Source organism: Barbus barbus (genome assembly GCF_936440315.1).
Source record: "Barbus barbus genome assembly, chromosome: 27".
NCBI classification, from domain to species: domain Eukaryota; kingdom Metazoa; phylum Chordata; class Actinopteri; order Cypriniformes; family Cyprinidae; genus Barbus; species Barbus barbus.
In genome coordinates this window covers 25,743,887-25,762,048 of record NC_136755.1, presented here as the reverse complement: position 1 = coordinate 25,762,048, position 18,162 = coordinate 25,743,887, and the positions used below count along the sequence as shown (strand labels likewise).

The window sequence follows — 18,162 nt, the reverse complement described above, 5'->3', positions numbered from 1 at the left end:
GTGCCATTGAATGTGGTTAATATGAAGTGTATTTTCATGACAAAAAATGTAAACTCAGAACTAAAAATAAACGCTGGATTTAAAAAAAAAAAAAAAACTCCCAATAACTGTCCAAACTGAGATTCTATAAGATCATTTATCTTATTTATTGTAATAAAAAACCATGACAGGCCTTTAGTGAACAAATCTGTTTTGAGATTTTTTAAAAGTGCATAATGATAACTTTTGACAAAGCTTAATTCAGGTGCGAAAAGAATTAATTAATATCTAGCGCATGAGCACAGATACACACACACACACACAAACTTAATTACGTGTGATTTATAAGCTTGTTTACCCGTGGGGACCTCAATTTAGGTCCGCATGAGTTTGTGTGTATTCAGGTTTAAGTCCCCACCGGTATATATATATATATATATATATATATATATATATACACGCACACACACACACACACGCACGATGCATTTTAGTTCATTTCGGCTTAGAGCGTCGATCAGCTGGCGGATGTGACGTTTTCCCGCATCCGCTTGTTATCACGGAAGAGCAGCAGGCTGCTAGTGAGAATGATTCGCTGATTCTGGTGAGTTTCGGCTTCGCTTTGACTCTCTCGGCTGATTTTTGATGAACAGCGGGATATGTGCTTTTAAATGACTTGTAAACAACTTGCACCAGCTGTCAGCTAACCGAGAGGTCAGTGCGTGTTTAAGCTTAAAGCTACAGGCTTGTTTATGCTCCGATTTACGTGCTAGCTAGACAAACAAGTGTGAAGGTACTCATGAATATTCATTAGGTCTCTTCTAAATATCACGTTTGTGTTTATGAAGGGTTGTTTATTAGGGACTGAGGCCGTTTTTAGCGTCAAATATATATATTTAAAGCTTGTTTGGCACATGTAGAGGAACTGCATTCATGTTGACAGCAGAATTGATTATAAGATGCTTTTGCTTCCCCAGTATTTATTCTCTGGTGTATTTATGTCACATGATTTTAATTTTAATTCTTTGGACAAATAGAGAAGAGAGGGTTATCAAACCTGAAAGCCTAGTATTAAAGGTTAAAAGGTCTAATCACTTACCTCCCGTCATAATGGCAATTTCTTCATAAGTATGACAGAGAGGTTAAGTTAGATTTAATGCTCTTAAATGATTTTTTAGTGTTGTCATGTCAGCATATTTACTTGCTGAAACTATGGCAGTTCATAAACACAAATTAGTTGTAAATTAACACAACCTAGTTAATGCAAACATGGTGACCGTGACTACATAAATCAACAATTTCAGTGCATTGCAGAAAACTAAATGTTTACATTCACAACACGTTTATGATCACCAAACGCAGATTACATTTTATATGTACATATACAATCAGATACGCTACATAGGGAATGCTTTTGTTAAGCCATGACTCTAGAAGTGGTTAAAGGCTGCTTGATTAGATCTGGTTCACTGTGCTCTCAGTTTTTGTATAATTGCAGTATCTCATTGCATAAGAGCCAGATAAAGCATGTATGTTTGTTTAATTGTCTTTCCGTCTCTTGTTTAGGGGATGTGCTCCAGCTGCATTAGTTATGCCGAGCGGCGTGGACTACAGCGAGTTGGGTGGAAGTCTTCCAGCCATTTCTTCTTTGAACGCCTCGTATTCCCAGGCGTCTCTCTCCCCTTACTACCCCCCGCTGCCCCCGGGAGAGAGGAAAGCCTTCTCAGACGTACGCCGAACGTTCTGCCTCTTCGTTACGTTTGACCTCCTCTTCATCACTCTGCTCTGGATCATTGAATTAAATGTGAGTTTTTATTTTGTACTTCCAAACTGTCTCCTTGCCCAATGCTTATCATTTTTCTCTTTCGTTCTGTGTGTGCTTCCTTTTTAACACAGCCCGTATCTGTGGGGTGAATTTTACAGTTGATTGTACGTGACTGTTTCACTTCCTCTGCTGAAATTAGAGGCGTACGAAATTTGCATCTTAAATATAGTTTGAACTTTTATAATTTTAGCATTTTTAATAAAATAATAAACAATAAAAAGATAATGCAGATATTCAGATAAATATGTAAATAAATATTTCTGTATTTAACTGCACATACACGTGTATTTACTTTAAATAAAAACATATGAAGAGTTTATTTGCAAAAACAGAGAACTCTGCTTTTTTGTTTTTTTTAAACATGTTTTTTTAATGTTATCATGTTTTTATTGTGTTAGTTAGCTGGGGTTTTTTAAGTTAGGCCAAATAACCCAGCTGTACTTTGGTTGAGATTAATTGAATGAAAAACATGATTTCTGAGAATTGTTCAAAACAGTTATCTGTTTTTTGCATATGAACTCTTCATATGATTAAAAACATTCAATACCCAAAATATTTACATAGTTTAATAAAATTAAAGACTATTTTTATAGTTCTGTAGCCTATTTATGGAAAATAGTAATGCAAATGTACGTACATAATCAAATTATATATTATACTACATCAAAAAGAAAATGTGAATATTCATATAAATGTGCAAATAAATATTTTATATAAGTAAATACACGCATACACATGTTTACTTAAAAATATAAGTGGTTAAAATATATTTATTATGCAGTTTTGTAGCCTATTTATGGAATGAATAATAATATAAATATGTACATAAACCTTTTTTTGTAATTTAATATGTATCTTTAGCATGTGACACTTGTGCATTTTAAGGTTTTCAATGAAATATTGTAGGAAAGGATGCTTGATTTGCCTTTCTCTCTGTCTCTCTCAGATCAGTAAGAGTATATGGAGCAGTCTTGAGAATGAGGTTGTTCACTACAACTTCAAGTCATCTTTCTTCGATATCTTTGTAAGTATCATAAAGCAAAAGCCTTGTTACTTATTGATAATAAAATACATTTTTATAACTGACTTCTCTATTCTATTGGTTTGATATGATCTCTCTAAGTCTTTTATGCTATTCAGTCGTGAACACGCAAACACACACTTAACTGTATAAAATATTAATCATTAAACTGTTCCAGTTTTGTGATTTAATTTTTTGTTTGATTAAAGCAGAAGTCTGTTTATTTAAAGCTTATAGAGCATGAGGTGTGAGAAATTGCGATTCACACAGTTTCTGTTTCGTCACTGTCACTCACTTTATCATGTGACATCAATAGATGTAGTCGTCCCCTACAACATTTCTTGTACAAGCAAGTTTTGGGTGAATTTGGAGTATTAAAAAGGCCTCGTTAGGGCCCAAGCCAGTAAGGCGCAGGGCCCTATTGTTCTTCTAAGGATTATTATTTTTTTTTTTTTTTTTTTTTTTTTTTTTTATTTTTTATTTCAATCATCCGGGCACTTTTGGGGACCTTAACGTGCCCGAAAACTCTCGAAAATTGGCACGCACATTGGAACCTGCGGCCATTAGGACGCCGCTGAGGCTGGGACCCGGGCGTGGCACAGGGGCTCTACGGCGCCCCCTGGAAAATTGTCAGAAAACTTGATGTATAGCTCACACATACTTGCACGTATTCATATGAAACTCGGTACACATATAGAACTCATTGAGCTGAACAACTTTCACGCAGCATGTCTTAGGCTCCGCCCAACAGGAAGTCGGCTATTCAGGGCTGTTTAAAAAGCGCATGCTCTGGAATTTGATATACTCCTCTGAGGATTTCCATACGATTGCCACCAAACTCGGTGAACATGATCTCAGGACATTGGGGACGCTAAATTGCGAAGATATTTTTGATATGTCGAACGGTTTGCCCGTGGCGAGGCGATGAAGTTATGGCGAAAAATGAGACCCAGGAAATGCCTAATAACGTCCACATACATTGTATGATGTAGATCAAACTTCAGTGATTTGTTCGTTGTATGATGCCGATCGGATAGATGTGACTATTATGACTGAAAGTTATAGCGCCACCAACTGGCTGCAGGAAGTGTGTCGTTTTCAAAATGCTTTGAATTCAGCATCTTATTTTTACTCGATTTGCTTCAAACTTCACCAGAATAATGTCAAAACACGGCCGATGTAAAACTGTGAAGGGAAGATTGATATCTAAAATTATGTTGCCATGGCAACGTGTCAAAGTTGAAAATTCGTTTCTGGTGATTTTGAGGCAGATAACATGTTTAGAATGTCATGAAACTCAACACACATATGAGTATTAATGATAGTTAGACACTGGAAAAAGCTCATATACGGGCGTGGAAGAGGCACTCTATAGCGCCACCTTTTGTCAAAAATGAGGGGGTTAGTTTTAGCTACAGACCCCAAACTCGGTACATAAATTGTTCTAATTAATCCGGACAACTTTCTAATTTACAGTCATTAGCTACGACCAACAGGAAGTCGGCTATATTTATTTTAATGTGGGTTTTTTTTAAAAACGGGCTGTAAACAAATTAATACTCCTCCAAGCAGAAACACGGAAATCACACCAAACATTTTTTATCATGATGCCAAAATACTGAAGATGCTAAATTGCGGACGGATTTAGGATATCTTGAACGATGATTTAATGGCAATTTATTAAAGTTACAGTAAAAAAGATCATTTCTTTTTTTTTTTTATCTTTTAAGAGCAGCTTCCAAACACTTCATAAAAAATTACATACACAGAACAATACAGTCTGAGGATATGTGATTAATTTTATGAATTTACAATACACTATGCAGAGGAGAAAATTTGAAAACTATCAGAGAGTTAGACTTAGACTGCTTCTGAGTGAGAGATCCCTGTCAGCCTGCAGCTGAGTGAGGGGTGGGGGTGGGGTGGGGTGTGAGTGACTGTGTGAGTGACTGTGTGGATTGAGCCAGTGGGTGAGAGAGAGAAAGAGAGAGAGAGGGTCTGTTTTTTTAAATCTTTAAAAAATGCTTATAAATCATTAAAGATTTTGATAACACTTTATAATAAGGTCTCAATTCTTAACATTAGGAAATGCATTAATTAACGTGAACTAACAATGAAAAATATATTTTTACAGCATGTTAATTCTTCCATGATAGTATGAACTAACAAAGAACAATTTTTTTAAAGCATTTATTAATCTTTTTAATGTTAGAAAATTAGTCATGTTCAAAAGATAAACTTTAAAATGTAATAATATATAAACACATTTTGGAATTAATATTGATCAACATTAAATGGTATATAATTATTAATGATTATATATATATATATATATATATATATATATATATATATATATATATATATATATATATATATATATAATGATAGCTACAGACACCAAACTCGGTACATAAATTGTTCTTATTAATCCGGACAACTTTCTAATTTACAGTCATTAGCTACGACCAACAGGAAATCGGCTATTTTTTTTTTTTATGTGTTTTTTTTTTTTTTAAACGGGCTGTAAACAAATTCATACTCCTTCAAGCAGAAACCAAAAATTCACACCAAACATTTTTTCACATGCTTCCAAGATACTGAAGATGCTACATTGCGGACTGATTTAGGATATCTTGAACGGTGATTTAATGGCAATTTATTAAAGTTACAGTAAAAAAGAACACTTTTTTTTTTTTATCTTTAAAGAGCAGCTTCCAAACACTTCATAAAAAATTACATACACAGAACAAGACAGTCTGAGATATGTGATTAATTTCATGAATTTACAATACACTATGGAGAGCAGAAAATTAAAACTATCAGAGTTCTCCTGTCTCTGTGCTTCTAATGTGTGCGGTGGGTGACTGGGTGGGTGACTGACTGTGTGAGTTCAGTGAGTGTGGAGGGGGAGAGAGAGAGAGAGAGAGAGAGAGGGTCTGTTTAAACTTCTCAATAAAATCCTTAAAAAATGCTTATAAAGCATTAAAGGTTTTGATAACACTTTATAATTAAGTCTCTTTTGTTAACAGTAGGGAATGCATTAATTAACATGAACTAACAATGAAAAATATATTTTTTACAGCATGTTAATTCTTCATTGATAGTATGAACTTACAATGAACAAAATATTTTTAATATTAGAAAAATAGTCATGTTCAAAAGATAAAACTTTAAAATGTAATAATATATTAACACATTTTGGAATTGATTTTGATAAACATTAAATGGTATATATTTATTAATGATGTAAATTAACAACAGTTAAATAATGTTGTTTTTAACATTGGTTAATTCACAAATAACATTAAATATTAACAATATATGTTTTACTTTATTCATTTGTGTTAGAATAAATTATTCATGTTAGTTAATGGAAAAATAAATAATTAAAAAATGCTTATAAATCATTAAAACCTTTGGTAACTATAATAATTTCTCATTTGTTAGCATTAGTAAATGCATTAACATGAACTACCAATGAAAAATATATTTTCACAGAATTTAAAGTTTTATATGTTGTTCTGTGTGTGTGTGTTTCACAGAGTTGATGGTTTGGAATAACCCTTTAATTGCCGTATCCCTTAAAACCAAACTGCCAGAGGGTTACTGTAATGTGTGTGCTCGCTGGGCACCGTTTTATCGATGCCACCGGGATGGCGTATGCTGACGGCTTGGGCCCGTCATCGCTGCTCGCAGCTATATTTATTTTTTATTTTTTTTTTTTTTATTTTTTTTTTATTTTTTTATTTCAATCATCCGGGCACTTTTGGGGGCCTTAACGTGCCCGAAAACTCTCGAAAATTGGCACGCACGTTGGAACCTGCGGCCATTAGGACGCCGCTGAGGCTGGGACCCGGGCGTGGCACAGGGGCTCTACGGCGCCCCCTGGAAAATTGTCAGAAAGCTTGATGTATAGCTCACACATACTTGCACGTATTCATATGAAACTCGGTACACATATAGAACTCATTGAGCCGAACAACTTCCGCGCAGCATGTCATAGGCTCCGCCCAACAGGAAGTCGGCTATTCAGGGCTGTTTAAAAAGCGCATGCTCTGGAATTTGATATACTCCTCTGAGGATTTCCATACGATTGCCACCAAACTAGGTGAACATGATCTCAAGACATTGGGGACGCTAAATTGCGAAGATATTTTTGATATGTCGAACGGTTTGCCCGTGGCGAGGCGATGAAGTTATGGCGAAAAATGAGACCCAGGAAATGCCTAATAACGTCCACATACATTGTATGATGTATATCAAACTTCAGTGATTTGTTCGTTGTATGATGCCGATCGGATAGATGTGACTATTATGACTGAAAGTTATAGCGCCACCAACTGGCTGCAGGAAGTGTGTCGTTTTCAAAATGCTTTGAATTCAGCATCTTCTTTTACCTCGATTTGCTTCAAACTTCACCAGAATAATGTCAAAACACGGCCGATGTAAAACTGTGAAGGGAATATTGATATCTAAAATTATGTTGCCATGGCAACGTGTCAAAGTTGAAAATTCGTTTCTGGTGATTTTGAGGCAGATAACATGTTTAGAATGTCATGAAACTCAACACACATATCAGTATTAATGATAGTTAGACACTGGAAAAAGCTCATAAACGGGCGTGGAAGAGACACTCTATAGCGCCACCTTTTGTCAAAAATGAGGGGGTTAGTTTTAGCTACAGACACCAAACTCGGTACATAAATTGTTCTTATTAATCCGGACAATTTTCTAATTTACAGTCATTAGCTACGACCAACAGGAAGTCGGCTATATTTATTTTAATGTGGGTTTTTTTTAAAAACGGGCTGTAAACAAATTAATACTCCTCCAAGCAGAAACACGGAAATCACACCAAACATTTTTTATCATGATGCCAAAATACTGAAGATGCTAAATTGCGGACGGATTTAGGATATCTTGAACGATGATTTAATGGCAATTTATTAAAGTTACAGTAAAAAAGATAATTTTTTTTTTTTTTTATCTTTTAAGAGCAGCTTCCAAACACTTCATAAAAAATTACATACACAGAACAATACAGTCTGAGGATATGTGATTAATTTCATGAATTTACAATACACTATGCTTAGGAGAAAATTTAAAAACTATCAGAGAGCTCTTAGACTGCTTCTGAGTGAGAGATCCCTGTCAGCCTGCAGCTGAGTGAGGGGTGGGGTGGGGTGGGGTGTGAGTGACTGTGTGAGTGACTGTGTGGATTGAGGAGCTGGGTGAGAGAGAGAAAGAGAGAGAGGGTCTGTTTTTTTAAATCTTTAAAAAATGCTTATAAATCATTAAATAAGGTCTCAATTCTTAACATTAGGAAATGCATTAATTAACGTGAACTAACAATGAAAAATATATTTTTACATCATGTTAATTCTTCCATGATAGTATGAACTAACAAAGAACAATTTTTTTAAAGCATTTATTAATCTTTTTAATGTTAGAAAAATAGTCATGTTCAAAAGATAAACTTTCAAATGTAATAATATATTAAGACATTTTGGAATTAATATTGATCAACATTAAATGGTATATAATTATTAATGTTTATATATATATAATGATAGCTACAGACACCAAACTCGGTACATAAATTGTTCTTATTAATCCGGACAACTTTCTAATTTACAGTCATTAGCTACGACCAACAGGAAGTCGGCTATATTTATTTTAATGTGGGTTTTGTTTTTAAACAGGCTGTAAACAAATTCATGCTCCTCCAAACAGAAACACGGAAATCACACCAAACATTTTTTCTTATGATGCCAAAATACTGAAGATGCTAAATTGCGGACGGATTTAGGATATCTTGAACGATGATTTAATGGCAATTTATTAAAGTTACAGTAAAAAAGAGAAAACTTTTCTTTTCTTTTTTTCTTTTAAGAGCAGCTTCCAAACACTTCATAAAAAATTACATACACAGAACAATACAGTCTGAGGATATGTGATTAATTTCATGAATTTACAATACACTATGCGGAGGAGAAAATTTAAAAACTATCAGAGTTCTCCTGTCTCTGTGCTTCTAATGTTTGCGGTAGGTGACTGGGTGGGTGACTGACTGTGTGAGTTCAGTGAGTGTGGAGGGGGAGAGAGAGAGGGAGAGAGAGAGAGGGTCTGTTTAAACATCTCAATAAAATCCTTAAAAAATGCTTATAAAGCATTAAAGGTTTTGATAACACTTTATAATTAAGTCTCATTTGTTAACAGTAGGGAATGCATTAATTAACATGAACTAACAATGAAATATATTTTTTACAGCATGTTAATTCTTCATTGATAGTATGAACTTACAATGAACTAACAATGAACAAAATATTTTTTATATTAGAAAAATAGTCATGTTCAAAAGATAAAACTTTAAAATTTAATAATATATTAACACATTTTGGAATTGATTTTGATCAACATTAAATGGTATATATTTATTAATGATGTAAATTAACAACAGTTAAATAATGTTGTTTTTTAACATTGGTTAATTCACAAATAACATTAAATATTAACAATATATTTTTTACTTTATTAATTTGTGTTAGAAAAAATTATTCATGTTAGTTAATGGAAAAATAAATCATTAAAAAATGCTTATAAATCATTAAAAGCTTTGGTAACTATAATAATTTCTCATTTGTTAGCATTAGTAAATGCATTAACTAACATCAACTACCAATGAAAAATATATTTTCACAGAACTTAAAGTTTTATATGTTCTGTGTGTGTGTGTTTCACAGAGTTGATGGTTTGGATTAACCCTTTAATTGCTGTATCCCTTAAAACCAAACTGCCAGAGGGTTACTGTGATGCTTGTGCTCGCTGGGCACCGTTTTATCGATGCCACCGGGGTGGCGTATGCTGACGGCTTGGGCCCGTCATCGCTGCTCGCAGCTATATTTATTTATTGAAGTTGCTGTCATATCTGCAAAAATAGTGATGTCATCCAAGAAACGTGGAAACTCTCTTATATTTACTAAGAATCAGCACTGAACATTCATTGTTAAATCTCCAGTTATAACTTTATAAGCAATAATCTCTCTCTTTTTCTCCTTTGCTTGTTCCCACTCAGCTTCTAGCTGTGTTCAGGTTTCTGTGTTTGCAGCTTGGCTATGCTGCGTTTCGATTGAGGCATTGGTGGGTTATTGCGGTAAGTAAAACCTCACCCTATATAAATCTCAATATTTGCATTTTCTGTAAAAATTATAGAAAATAATAATAATTACACACACACACACACACACACACACACACACACATATATATAAATAAATAATTATATATATATATATATATATATATATATATATATATATATATATATATATATATATATATATATATATATATATATATATATATATATTTTTTTTTTTTTTTTATATATTTGTGGTGAAATGACTTTTAAAGTCTTGGATATAATCATTGTCTTTTTTTTATTTTCTCCATTCTCAGATCACTACTCTGGTGACCAGCGCCTTCCTCATCGCCAAAGTTATCTGGTCAGATGTAAGAGAGTTCATGTTTTGTCTTCCTAACCAATCTACTTTAAGTGAAGTCACATGGTGTTCCTCAGTGAGACCACTATCAGCTCTCTGAATTCCTCATCTGTTTTATTATATTGCTGTGATAACAGAAATAGGTGTAGGAAGTCATAGTTCCCTCTTGTTTTTCCTCAGTTGTTTAGTCAGAATGCTTTTGGTTACGTTCTTCCTATCACCTCGTTTGTGGTGGCATGGTTGGAAACCTGGTTCCTGGATTTCAAAGTTCTCACACAGGAAGCAGAAGATGAGAGAGGTGAGAGCTTTTTGCAACAAGAAAATTCAGGGCTGTATTGAACTGACACAAATCAGTAATAACAGCATTTGTTCATAGGGCATGTTTTATAGATGATTGTAGCTCAAAGTGCTTCATAAACAAATCACAAAATATTACATTATTTGTCAATAACAGACTTAAGTCTCAAAATAAATTTTCAGACATGCAGTTTGTTAATGTTTATGGGATTTATAACTTGAAATACAGAAACTTGATGGAAGGTAATTTCTTTTCTGGTGTTTTTTTTTTCCTTTTCCCCTAAAGGTGACCTATAATATTAATCTTTGTTTTTTTGTCTGAATTAATTTTTTCATGACCTCTCTCAAAGGCTGTTAGAATTACGCAGTTTGAAGTTGAAGTTCTTTGCATCTGTATCTTCAAGAAATGTGAATTAAGAATTTATGATTGGCTGACCTTTTTCTTTTTTCATGCAAAATTAGTTAAAACATCAGATGTATGATAATACTAAACTTTATTGTTCTATGCAAATGTAGATCATATGTTAATAAGTTTGTGGTTGTGAGTGAGTCTGTTTAGACTGGGAAATTTTGCATTGTGAACATCTGAGTATGTCTGCATAGTACAAGCTCAAAAAGAGGAAGAAAAATCCCTTTTTATCATTTTAATATTGTTGTGGTCATGTAAAGTCACATTACTTAAAGCTGTGGGAAGGGAAACGTGCTCTGCTTTGTTCTAGAGATGCACACTCAGACTGTCACTGATATTTGGGAAAGTCCTCACACTGCATTGATGATCTGTCATTTTCTCATCTCCTGCAGTGTATCTGGCAGCAGTTAATGCTGCATGTGAGCCGGCCCCTCTGATCTGTCCTAGACCCGTGTCTGACGGACAGTTTTACTCCCCGCCCGAGTCCCTGGCAGGTAACACAATTCACTTTCTTTCTAATGCAACTCATTGTATGTTTTTCACGCCTAAAGTTTGTGTTTTGTCCTGTAGGTTCGGATGAAGACCTTGATGAAGAGGGTCTCGGCAGGAAAGAACTAACAGAACAAGTAATCATATGCTTATTACTTTCGGACATACAGAAATTGTAATTTTCAAACATTTCTTCCATCCAAAAAGAAAATAAGAACCGTTTATTTAATAAAAAGCACAGCAGATCACTTTGTCCAATCACTTGTTTTTAAGGACAAGCAGTTTATACGACAGGGACGGGAAGCCATGGCTGTGGTGGAACAGATACTGACACAAGAGGAAAACTGGAAGTTTGAGAAGACTAATGTGTGTAGACCTCCATGCTTGCAGTCTTTATTTGTTTCTCATTTTGTTGTTGGTTTATTATGATATGTTTTAATTCTTAGGAGATGGGCGATGCAGTATATACTCTTGAAATCCCGTTCCATGGGAAAACGTTTATTTTAAAGGCATGTTCCCTCTTTATAATGAGTCTTTTTGTGTCTTTATGTAGAATCAGTCACTGACCTGTGTTTTGGGTGTTTTAGGCGCTCTTGCAGTGCACCGCAGAGCTGGTGTATCAGGAGGTCATTTTGCAGCCGGAGAAGATGGTGCAATGGAACAGAACAGTGTCTGTTTGTCAGGTACACATACACTCAAAGACACCTCCAGTAATGACCGCTGAAACACATGTGGGTGTGAAGCATGTGTTAATACTTAAGACACTTCGTGTGCACTTCAAAATGTATAAAATATATATATATATATTAGTACAGTACAGTTCAAAAGTCTCTTATGCTCACCAAGGCTGCATTTAGCAAAAATACAGTTATATTGTGAAATATTATAACTATTTAAAATAACTATTTTCTATGTGAATATAGTTTCAAATTCAGTTTATTCCTATGATGCAAAGTTGTTTTTTCAGCATCATTACTTCAGTCCTATGTAGGGGTGTAACGGCACACGTATTCGTATCAGTACATGGTATGGGTCTTTCGGGTCGGTACGCACGTGTACCGAACAAATCATTCCATTTTTTCAGGAAATTCAGACAATACATGTCGTTTTGGCGCTCTTTGATGTGGCACGACAAATCGCTGTAGCCTCAGTTCAAACGGCAGCACAGAGCGAGTGAGTGCAATCATCCCTTCATCTTTACTACTAGTTTTAACATGAATTAACGTCTCATGTAATCGCTCAGTGTTTCAATTGCTGAAAGATGCGTCAATTAAACAGCTTGTAAACAAAATGTACTGTAGCATTTCATTTACCTCCGGGCAAGTCATCAGTGTCCACAGCTCGTTATTTGCTAGATAAATGAAGTCTAGAGAAGAGCATTTCACTAAATATTAGACTTAATATACTTGTGATGTCTTAATGTATGTTTAAAAATATCTTTTATGAAACAAGTTATGACAGCCACTGTGTAAATGATTATTTTTCAACAACAAATAGAAATTGTATAATTTAGAAGTTAATTTAAAAACTGCATTATGTGCAATTTACATATTTGAATACAAATGTTTAATTTGAGTGTTGATTATTATAGTTAAAAATAATGGTAATTGAATTTAAGTCTCTGTTGTTAATTGTAACCTTATGATAATGTAATAGGGCTCCCTATAGTTTAGAGCAGAAGCTGAGGTAGATTTATATACATAAGACATTTTTAATTGTATTTGAATTTGTTTTACCGTAACAATACCGAACCATGGTGTCAAAAACGAGGTACATACCGAACTATCAAGTTTGTGTACCATTACACCCCTAGTCCTAAGTGTCATATAATCCTTCACAAATCATTATAATATGCTGATCAATGTTGAAAAAAGATGTGCTACTTAATATTTTTGTGGAAAGTGTCATACAGTTTTGTCAGGATTCTTAAAAGTTAAAAAGAATATAGAAAATATTGTTTAATAACAATATAAATGTCTATTACTCTCACTTTTGATCAATCCATCCATCCTTCCAAAAAAAAAAAGAGTAATTTCTTCAAAACAAGATTTTAACTCAATGGTTGTGTATATTTATATTTATTTCGATTTACCTTTTTATGATGGATGCTCATGCTTTTCCAATCAAATAATAATTTGTTAGTCACTGGATGTTATTGCATAGTAGAGAACTAAATGTATATGTTAAATAGGTCTTCTTTTGACCTGGCACACAACAGGTGATATTTATGCCAATGACCCGAATTTGAATCTATTCCCATTGTTCATAAATAAAACACTAAGAAGCTACAAAAATAAAATGGGTGTTTTTGTGGGGTGGTTTTGAGTTTTTAATCATTAAAACAGCCCTAAAGAAGTGTCCTGCATACATTCTGTCTTTACAGTTAATGTTCTCTCTGTGTTGTTTTTTTGATCTGTCTACAGATTTTACAGAGAGTGGATGACAACACAATGGTATCATATGATGTTTCTGCAGGAGCCGCTGGAGGTGTCGTGTCTCCCAGGTGAGAGAGTGCTTACGAGTCTGTTTAAAATGTCAAAGCAGTGCGGATTTGTTATTTTTAGCGGTGTCTCTTTCTCGTTCTTGATCTTCAGGGACTTTGTGAATGTTCGTCGGGTGGAGCGCAGGCAAGACTGCTACATCTCTGCAGGAATGGCCTCCAATCACAGCAGTAAACCCCATCACAGTCGCTATGTCAGGTCTGCTTGAATGCAAAGCGTTTTGCTTCGTCAGCCAATAAAAATGGAGATCTTAAGGCTGTAAACTGAACTCTCTCTCCCTAACTCTCTCTCTCAGAGGGGAAAATGGTCCTGGTGGATTTGTGGTGATGAAATCTTGCAGTAATCCTTCAGTTTGCACCTTCATCTGGGTCCTCAATACAGACCTTAAGGTAAGAGCTGCAGTAACTGCAAGTTTAAACATTTAAGCCATTTAAACACATTCAAATAAGGAGTGTTTTTAAGTGCAAGTTTTTTTTTTTTTGGAATTAGAGATTTGAAAAACCCTAACGTTATATCATTAAGTAACTTCATTATAAACTCATCCTGCACCATTTGTGTTACAGACATGAATGATGCCTCACATCATCCAATTTGTTGATGTGTGCTGAAACATTCAAATTAGATTTTTGTCTGATGGATGTTAAAATTGGCAACCATTAAAATAACGTTGAATCATATCTAGAAATTTGGGGCTTGGCTCTTTTGATTTGGACCAGTTAATAAAAAAAGAATACACAGAATAAAAAAACAAAACAAAGATAATTGTGACTCTCTCTCTCACAAAAGTATTTTTTTCACTCTGAATTGCAAGATATAAACTCAATTACAAGTTTTTTTCCACTTATAGCAATTTCGAGTTTATATCTCTCAATTCTGACTTTTTCTTGCAATTGAGTTTTAGCCAACATTTCTGACCTGTTTTCTCAGAATTGTGAAATGCAAACTTGCAATTTGTGAGTTACAATGTCCAATTCTCAGGAAAAAAGTCCGCTCACAATTCTGATATTTTCTTAGTTGCGAATTTATTACTGTAAATCAAAAAAAAAAAAAGTGTTAGGAGACGTAAACTCACAATTGCAAGGAAAAAATGTAGACTTGTGAGATGAATAAAAATCAGAATTACCATTAAGTAACTTAATTGTGGCAAAACTTCCACACCCATAACTGTACTGGGCTCGATCAGACTATCTGTGAGTGGGAATACAAAAATGCAGAAATACGACCTGTAGTTTTCACAAAAGCCTTGGAGCTGTCAAATTTTGCCGTTTTACGTTGTTAATAATAGATGGTATCTTGGAGCAGGTAATGCAGAAAAATTTGCATTGTTTATTTACTTATACTACTGATATTAACAATACAAATCTGGTTGAAAATCTGCATATTCACCAAAACACCCTAGCACTATTCTAAAAAACAGACTACCTTCGCAACCATAGAACAGTAATTTGTGCACAGACAGCTCATTTTCTTAATATGTAATGAAATAATTTAGTTTTATGAATATATTTTGTGTAATATATACATTTATTTTTTTTATTACTTAATTTACTTCATACAGGGTCGCCTCCCACGTTACCTCATCCACCAGTCACTGGCCGCCACCATGTTTGAGTTCATGTCTCATCTCAGGCAGCGTATAAACGAAGTCCACGTCTCCTACCGGTGATCTCTGGCTTTGATTCTTTATCCAGCCACAGTTTACATCGTGGTAACTTCAAATTACACTGTGCCATATTCAAACCACAACTGCCATGAGGAGATACAGCATTGCGTTCGACTGGCGGAGGTTGTTACGTCTAGGAAACTTTGGCTGAACGTTTGGCTGCACTTTACACTGACGTTAAAGTTTATATAGATGTACTACTGCAGCACATGGACATACTGTCAAACCCCATAAGAGCTGGAAACATGAACAGGAAGTTATCAGAGAGCAGCTTGTGGTGTATAGGAAATCAGGGGAAATGGATTAGGCCTAAAACCACTGTTGAACCACCCCCTAGTGAACTTGACTGAAGGCTAGGACAGTTTCTATATTCTGAGCCAAATACGATGTGGATTCTCTTTCTGCTTTTACTTATGCCTTAATCGAACATCCACACACATTCATACTAATTATAATTATTGTTTTAGTTCTTCTCATGGTTTGCAATTGGCTCTTGTGGCCAAACATCGCTGTATTAGATTATTAAAAGTAAATGCATTCATCTGTAGCATAGATCAGCGTCCTGCCATGTGTGTGATCATTTGTCTAATGATGTAAACGGTTAAGAGTTTGATTATACAGTTATGTCTTACATCAGCATAAGCGGTTAACTAGGACCCAAACTATTTGTATAAAAGATGATGCAACAACAAAGCAAATATTTGCGCTTGGTTTTATTCTGTAAATACTGGTTCAAAGCAGCTCAAAATCCATCTGAAATGGGCCTTGTGTTGAAATGCGTGCATTTTCTTTCTCTTCTTTCTTTATTGCATGTCAGTTTGTTTTCTCACAGAGCGTTACTGTCAAAGTTTTTTGTTATACACCCATGTTTACCACATTCATACAGGGCATAGCCATTTATAAACAGGAAACTATGACATAGTCACCGGTTGTCTGATTAGGATTCTCTCTAATAGAAATGTGAATGTGTCTTACGTTAGTTGCCTTGAAGCAAGCAAAATACTTATTGGTTTTAACAGAGGAAAGACACTCTAACAGGGTATTGGGCTTCCTTTTAAGGGACGACGCAGGTTGAAGTTGGTTTATCAGTGGTATCGTGATTGATGTTGATTTATTTTTTTTAAACAGTCTTGTTCTGTACTTTGTTTTGCAGCCTTCTTGGCTTGTACTTGTGTGCCTTGTTACAGTTTCCCTCACTGAAATCACTAGTTGCTTTCATTATTTAGATTTATTTAGTATCTGAGTACTTTTGTGGCCTCTGTGGACTGTAACTACATTTGTTTGTGCAGAGCCTTTTGCAGTTCACTTCACTCATGATTCAGGTTCTGTGTGAATGCTATTTTATACCGATTTACAATAATGTGAAGCTGTAAAGAATTGTCATGTTACTCAAAAAATCATGATTTTTTTTTTTTTAAATGAAGAATCCACATTTAATAAAACTAACAAACAATTTATACTGGATGTGTTTCTTGTTTCAGATTTATAGTTAGTTAAACAATGACCCCCAAAAGTGAACAAACACTTTTTAGTCTGAAATGTCATTAAAATATATTACATGAATATTTTGTATTTGTCTGAAAAAAAAGTCAAGCATTTTTTAAAAGAATCAGATATACCAGAAAATATATTTATATTGCTGTAAAAAGAGACAAAATTTATTTTTTACTCTAACCCATGGTACGAGTGAACTGAAATTGTTTTTATTGTGAACCATATATCTGGTGTTAAATAAAAATTGTGAAATGTTTTGCTTGAACATTATCTTTAGTTGATATAAATTAGATTATTTTATCTAATGCAATGACATTCAGACATTAAAAAGCGTAGCTTTGCGTCCAAATACTTTTTTGTTATAGCTATCTATAATAATGTCGTACGCATATTTGTTTTTCTTTGAAAACATCCCGACATAATCACAAGGATTATTTGTATTATGTTTCTTAAGTGAAAAGCCTCTGGCAGAGTACGTTGTTCCCAGCCCACCATGTGATGGGACACAGCCTATGAGACTCTCACATGATTATCACGCATCAAACACTTCTCTAGTTCCCTCTTTCTTTCTCATATCAATTCAGATGCTTGGAATTTTGCTGGTTCATATATTAATGTTCAATTACATTATCAGTGATCTTTGCACACACTTTCAGCCACATTAATCAATCCAAAATGAAGTAGGAGATGTGCGGTTTGTTACTCCTTAAGGACTGTAAAATTAAATTACACTTATATATGCAAAGCAAAATGCATAAGTAGCTGTTTAGTTCTGGGTTTTTGTCACTACAAACTTCAGACAGAAATTCCTACTCGTTTTATGATGCATGACAGCTGTCCAAAAAGAGGTAATGGGGGGGAAAAAGCGAAAATCTGTTCATTTAGTATTCGTCTTGTATTTCAGAATCATCATCATTCTGACAATTTTACACTACCTCTGGATTTCACTTGCTGAAAATATTTTTAAAATGTTAATATT

At 34.3% G+C, this 18,162-nt stretch overlaps 1 protein-coding gene across 2 annotated transcripts; it reads left to right on the top strand.

Annotated features, from left to right (window-relative positions):
* The first annotated feature begins 511 nt into the window (after positions 1-511).
* LOC306847343 (stAR-related lipid transfer protein 3) lies at positions 512-17,445 on the top strand. Of its 2 annotated transcripts, none has more exons than XM_079381247.1 (15): positions 512-583; positions 1,546-1,783; positions 2,751-2,828; positions 9,904-9,981; positions 10,287-10,340; positions 10,511-10,628; positions 11,429-11,530; positions 11,607-11,662; positions 11,799-11,891; positions 11,972-12,034; positions 12,113-12,208; positions 13,949-14,028; positions 14,120-14,224; positions 14,322-14,415; positions 15,585-17,445. In XM_079381247.1, the coding sequence occupies exons 2-15, from the start codon at positions 1,571-1,573 to the stop codon at positions 15,690-15,692; spliced, it is 1,338 nt and encodes a 445-aa protein (XP_079237373.1). In that variant the 5' UTR covers positions 512-583; positions 1,546-1,570; the 3' UTR covers positions 15,693-17,445. The 2 variants fall into 2 exon arrangements, with proteins under 2 accessions (XP_079237373.1, XP_079237372.1); XM_079381246.1 differs by having other exon boundaries at positions 536-693; positions 15,585-17,438.
* Positions 17,446-18,162: the final 717 nt, after the last annotated feature.

Coding starts and splice junctions, on each gene's coding strand:
- LOC306847343 (XM_079381247.1), top strand. CDS start 1,571: ATGCCGAGCGGCGTGGACTACAGCGAGTTGGGTGGAAGTCTTCCAGCC. Junction 10,341..10,510: donor CCAAAGTTATCTGGTCAGAT/GTAAGAGAGTTC, acceptor GTTTTTCCTCAG/TTGTTTAGTCAGAATGCTTT. Junction 12,209..13,948: donor GAACAGTGTCTGTTTGTCAG/GTACACATACAC, acceptor ATCTGTCTACAG/ATTTTACAGAGAGTGGATGA.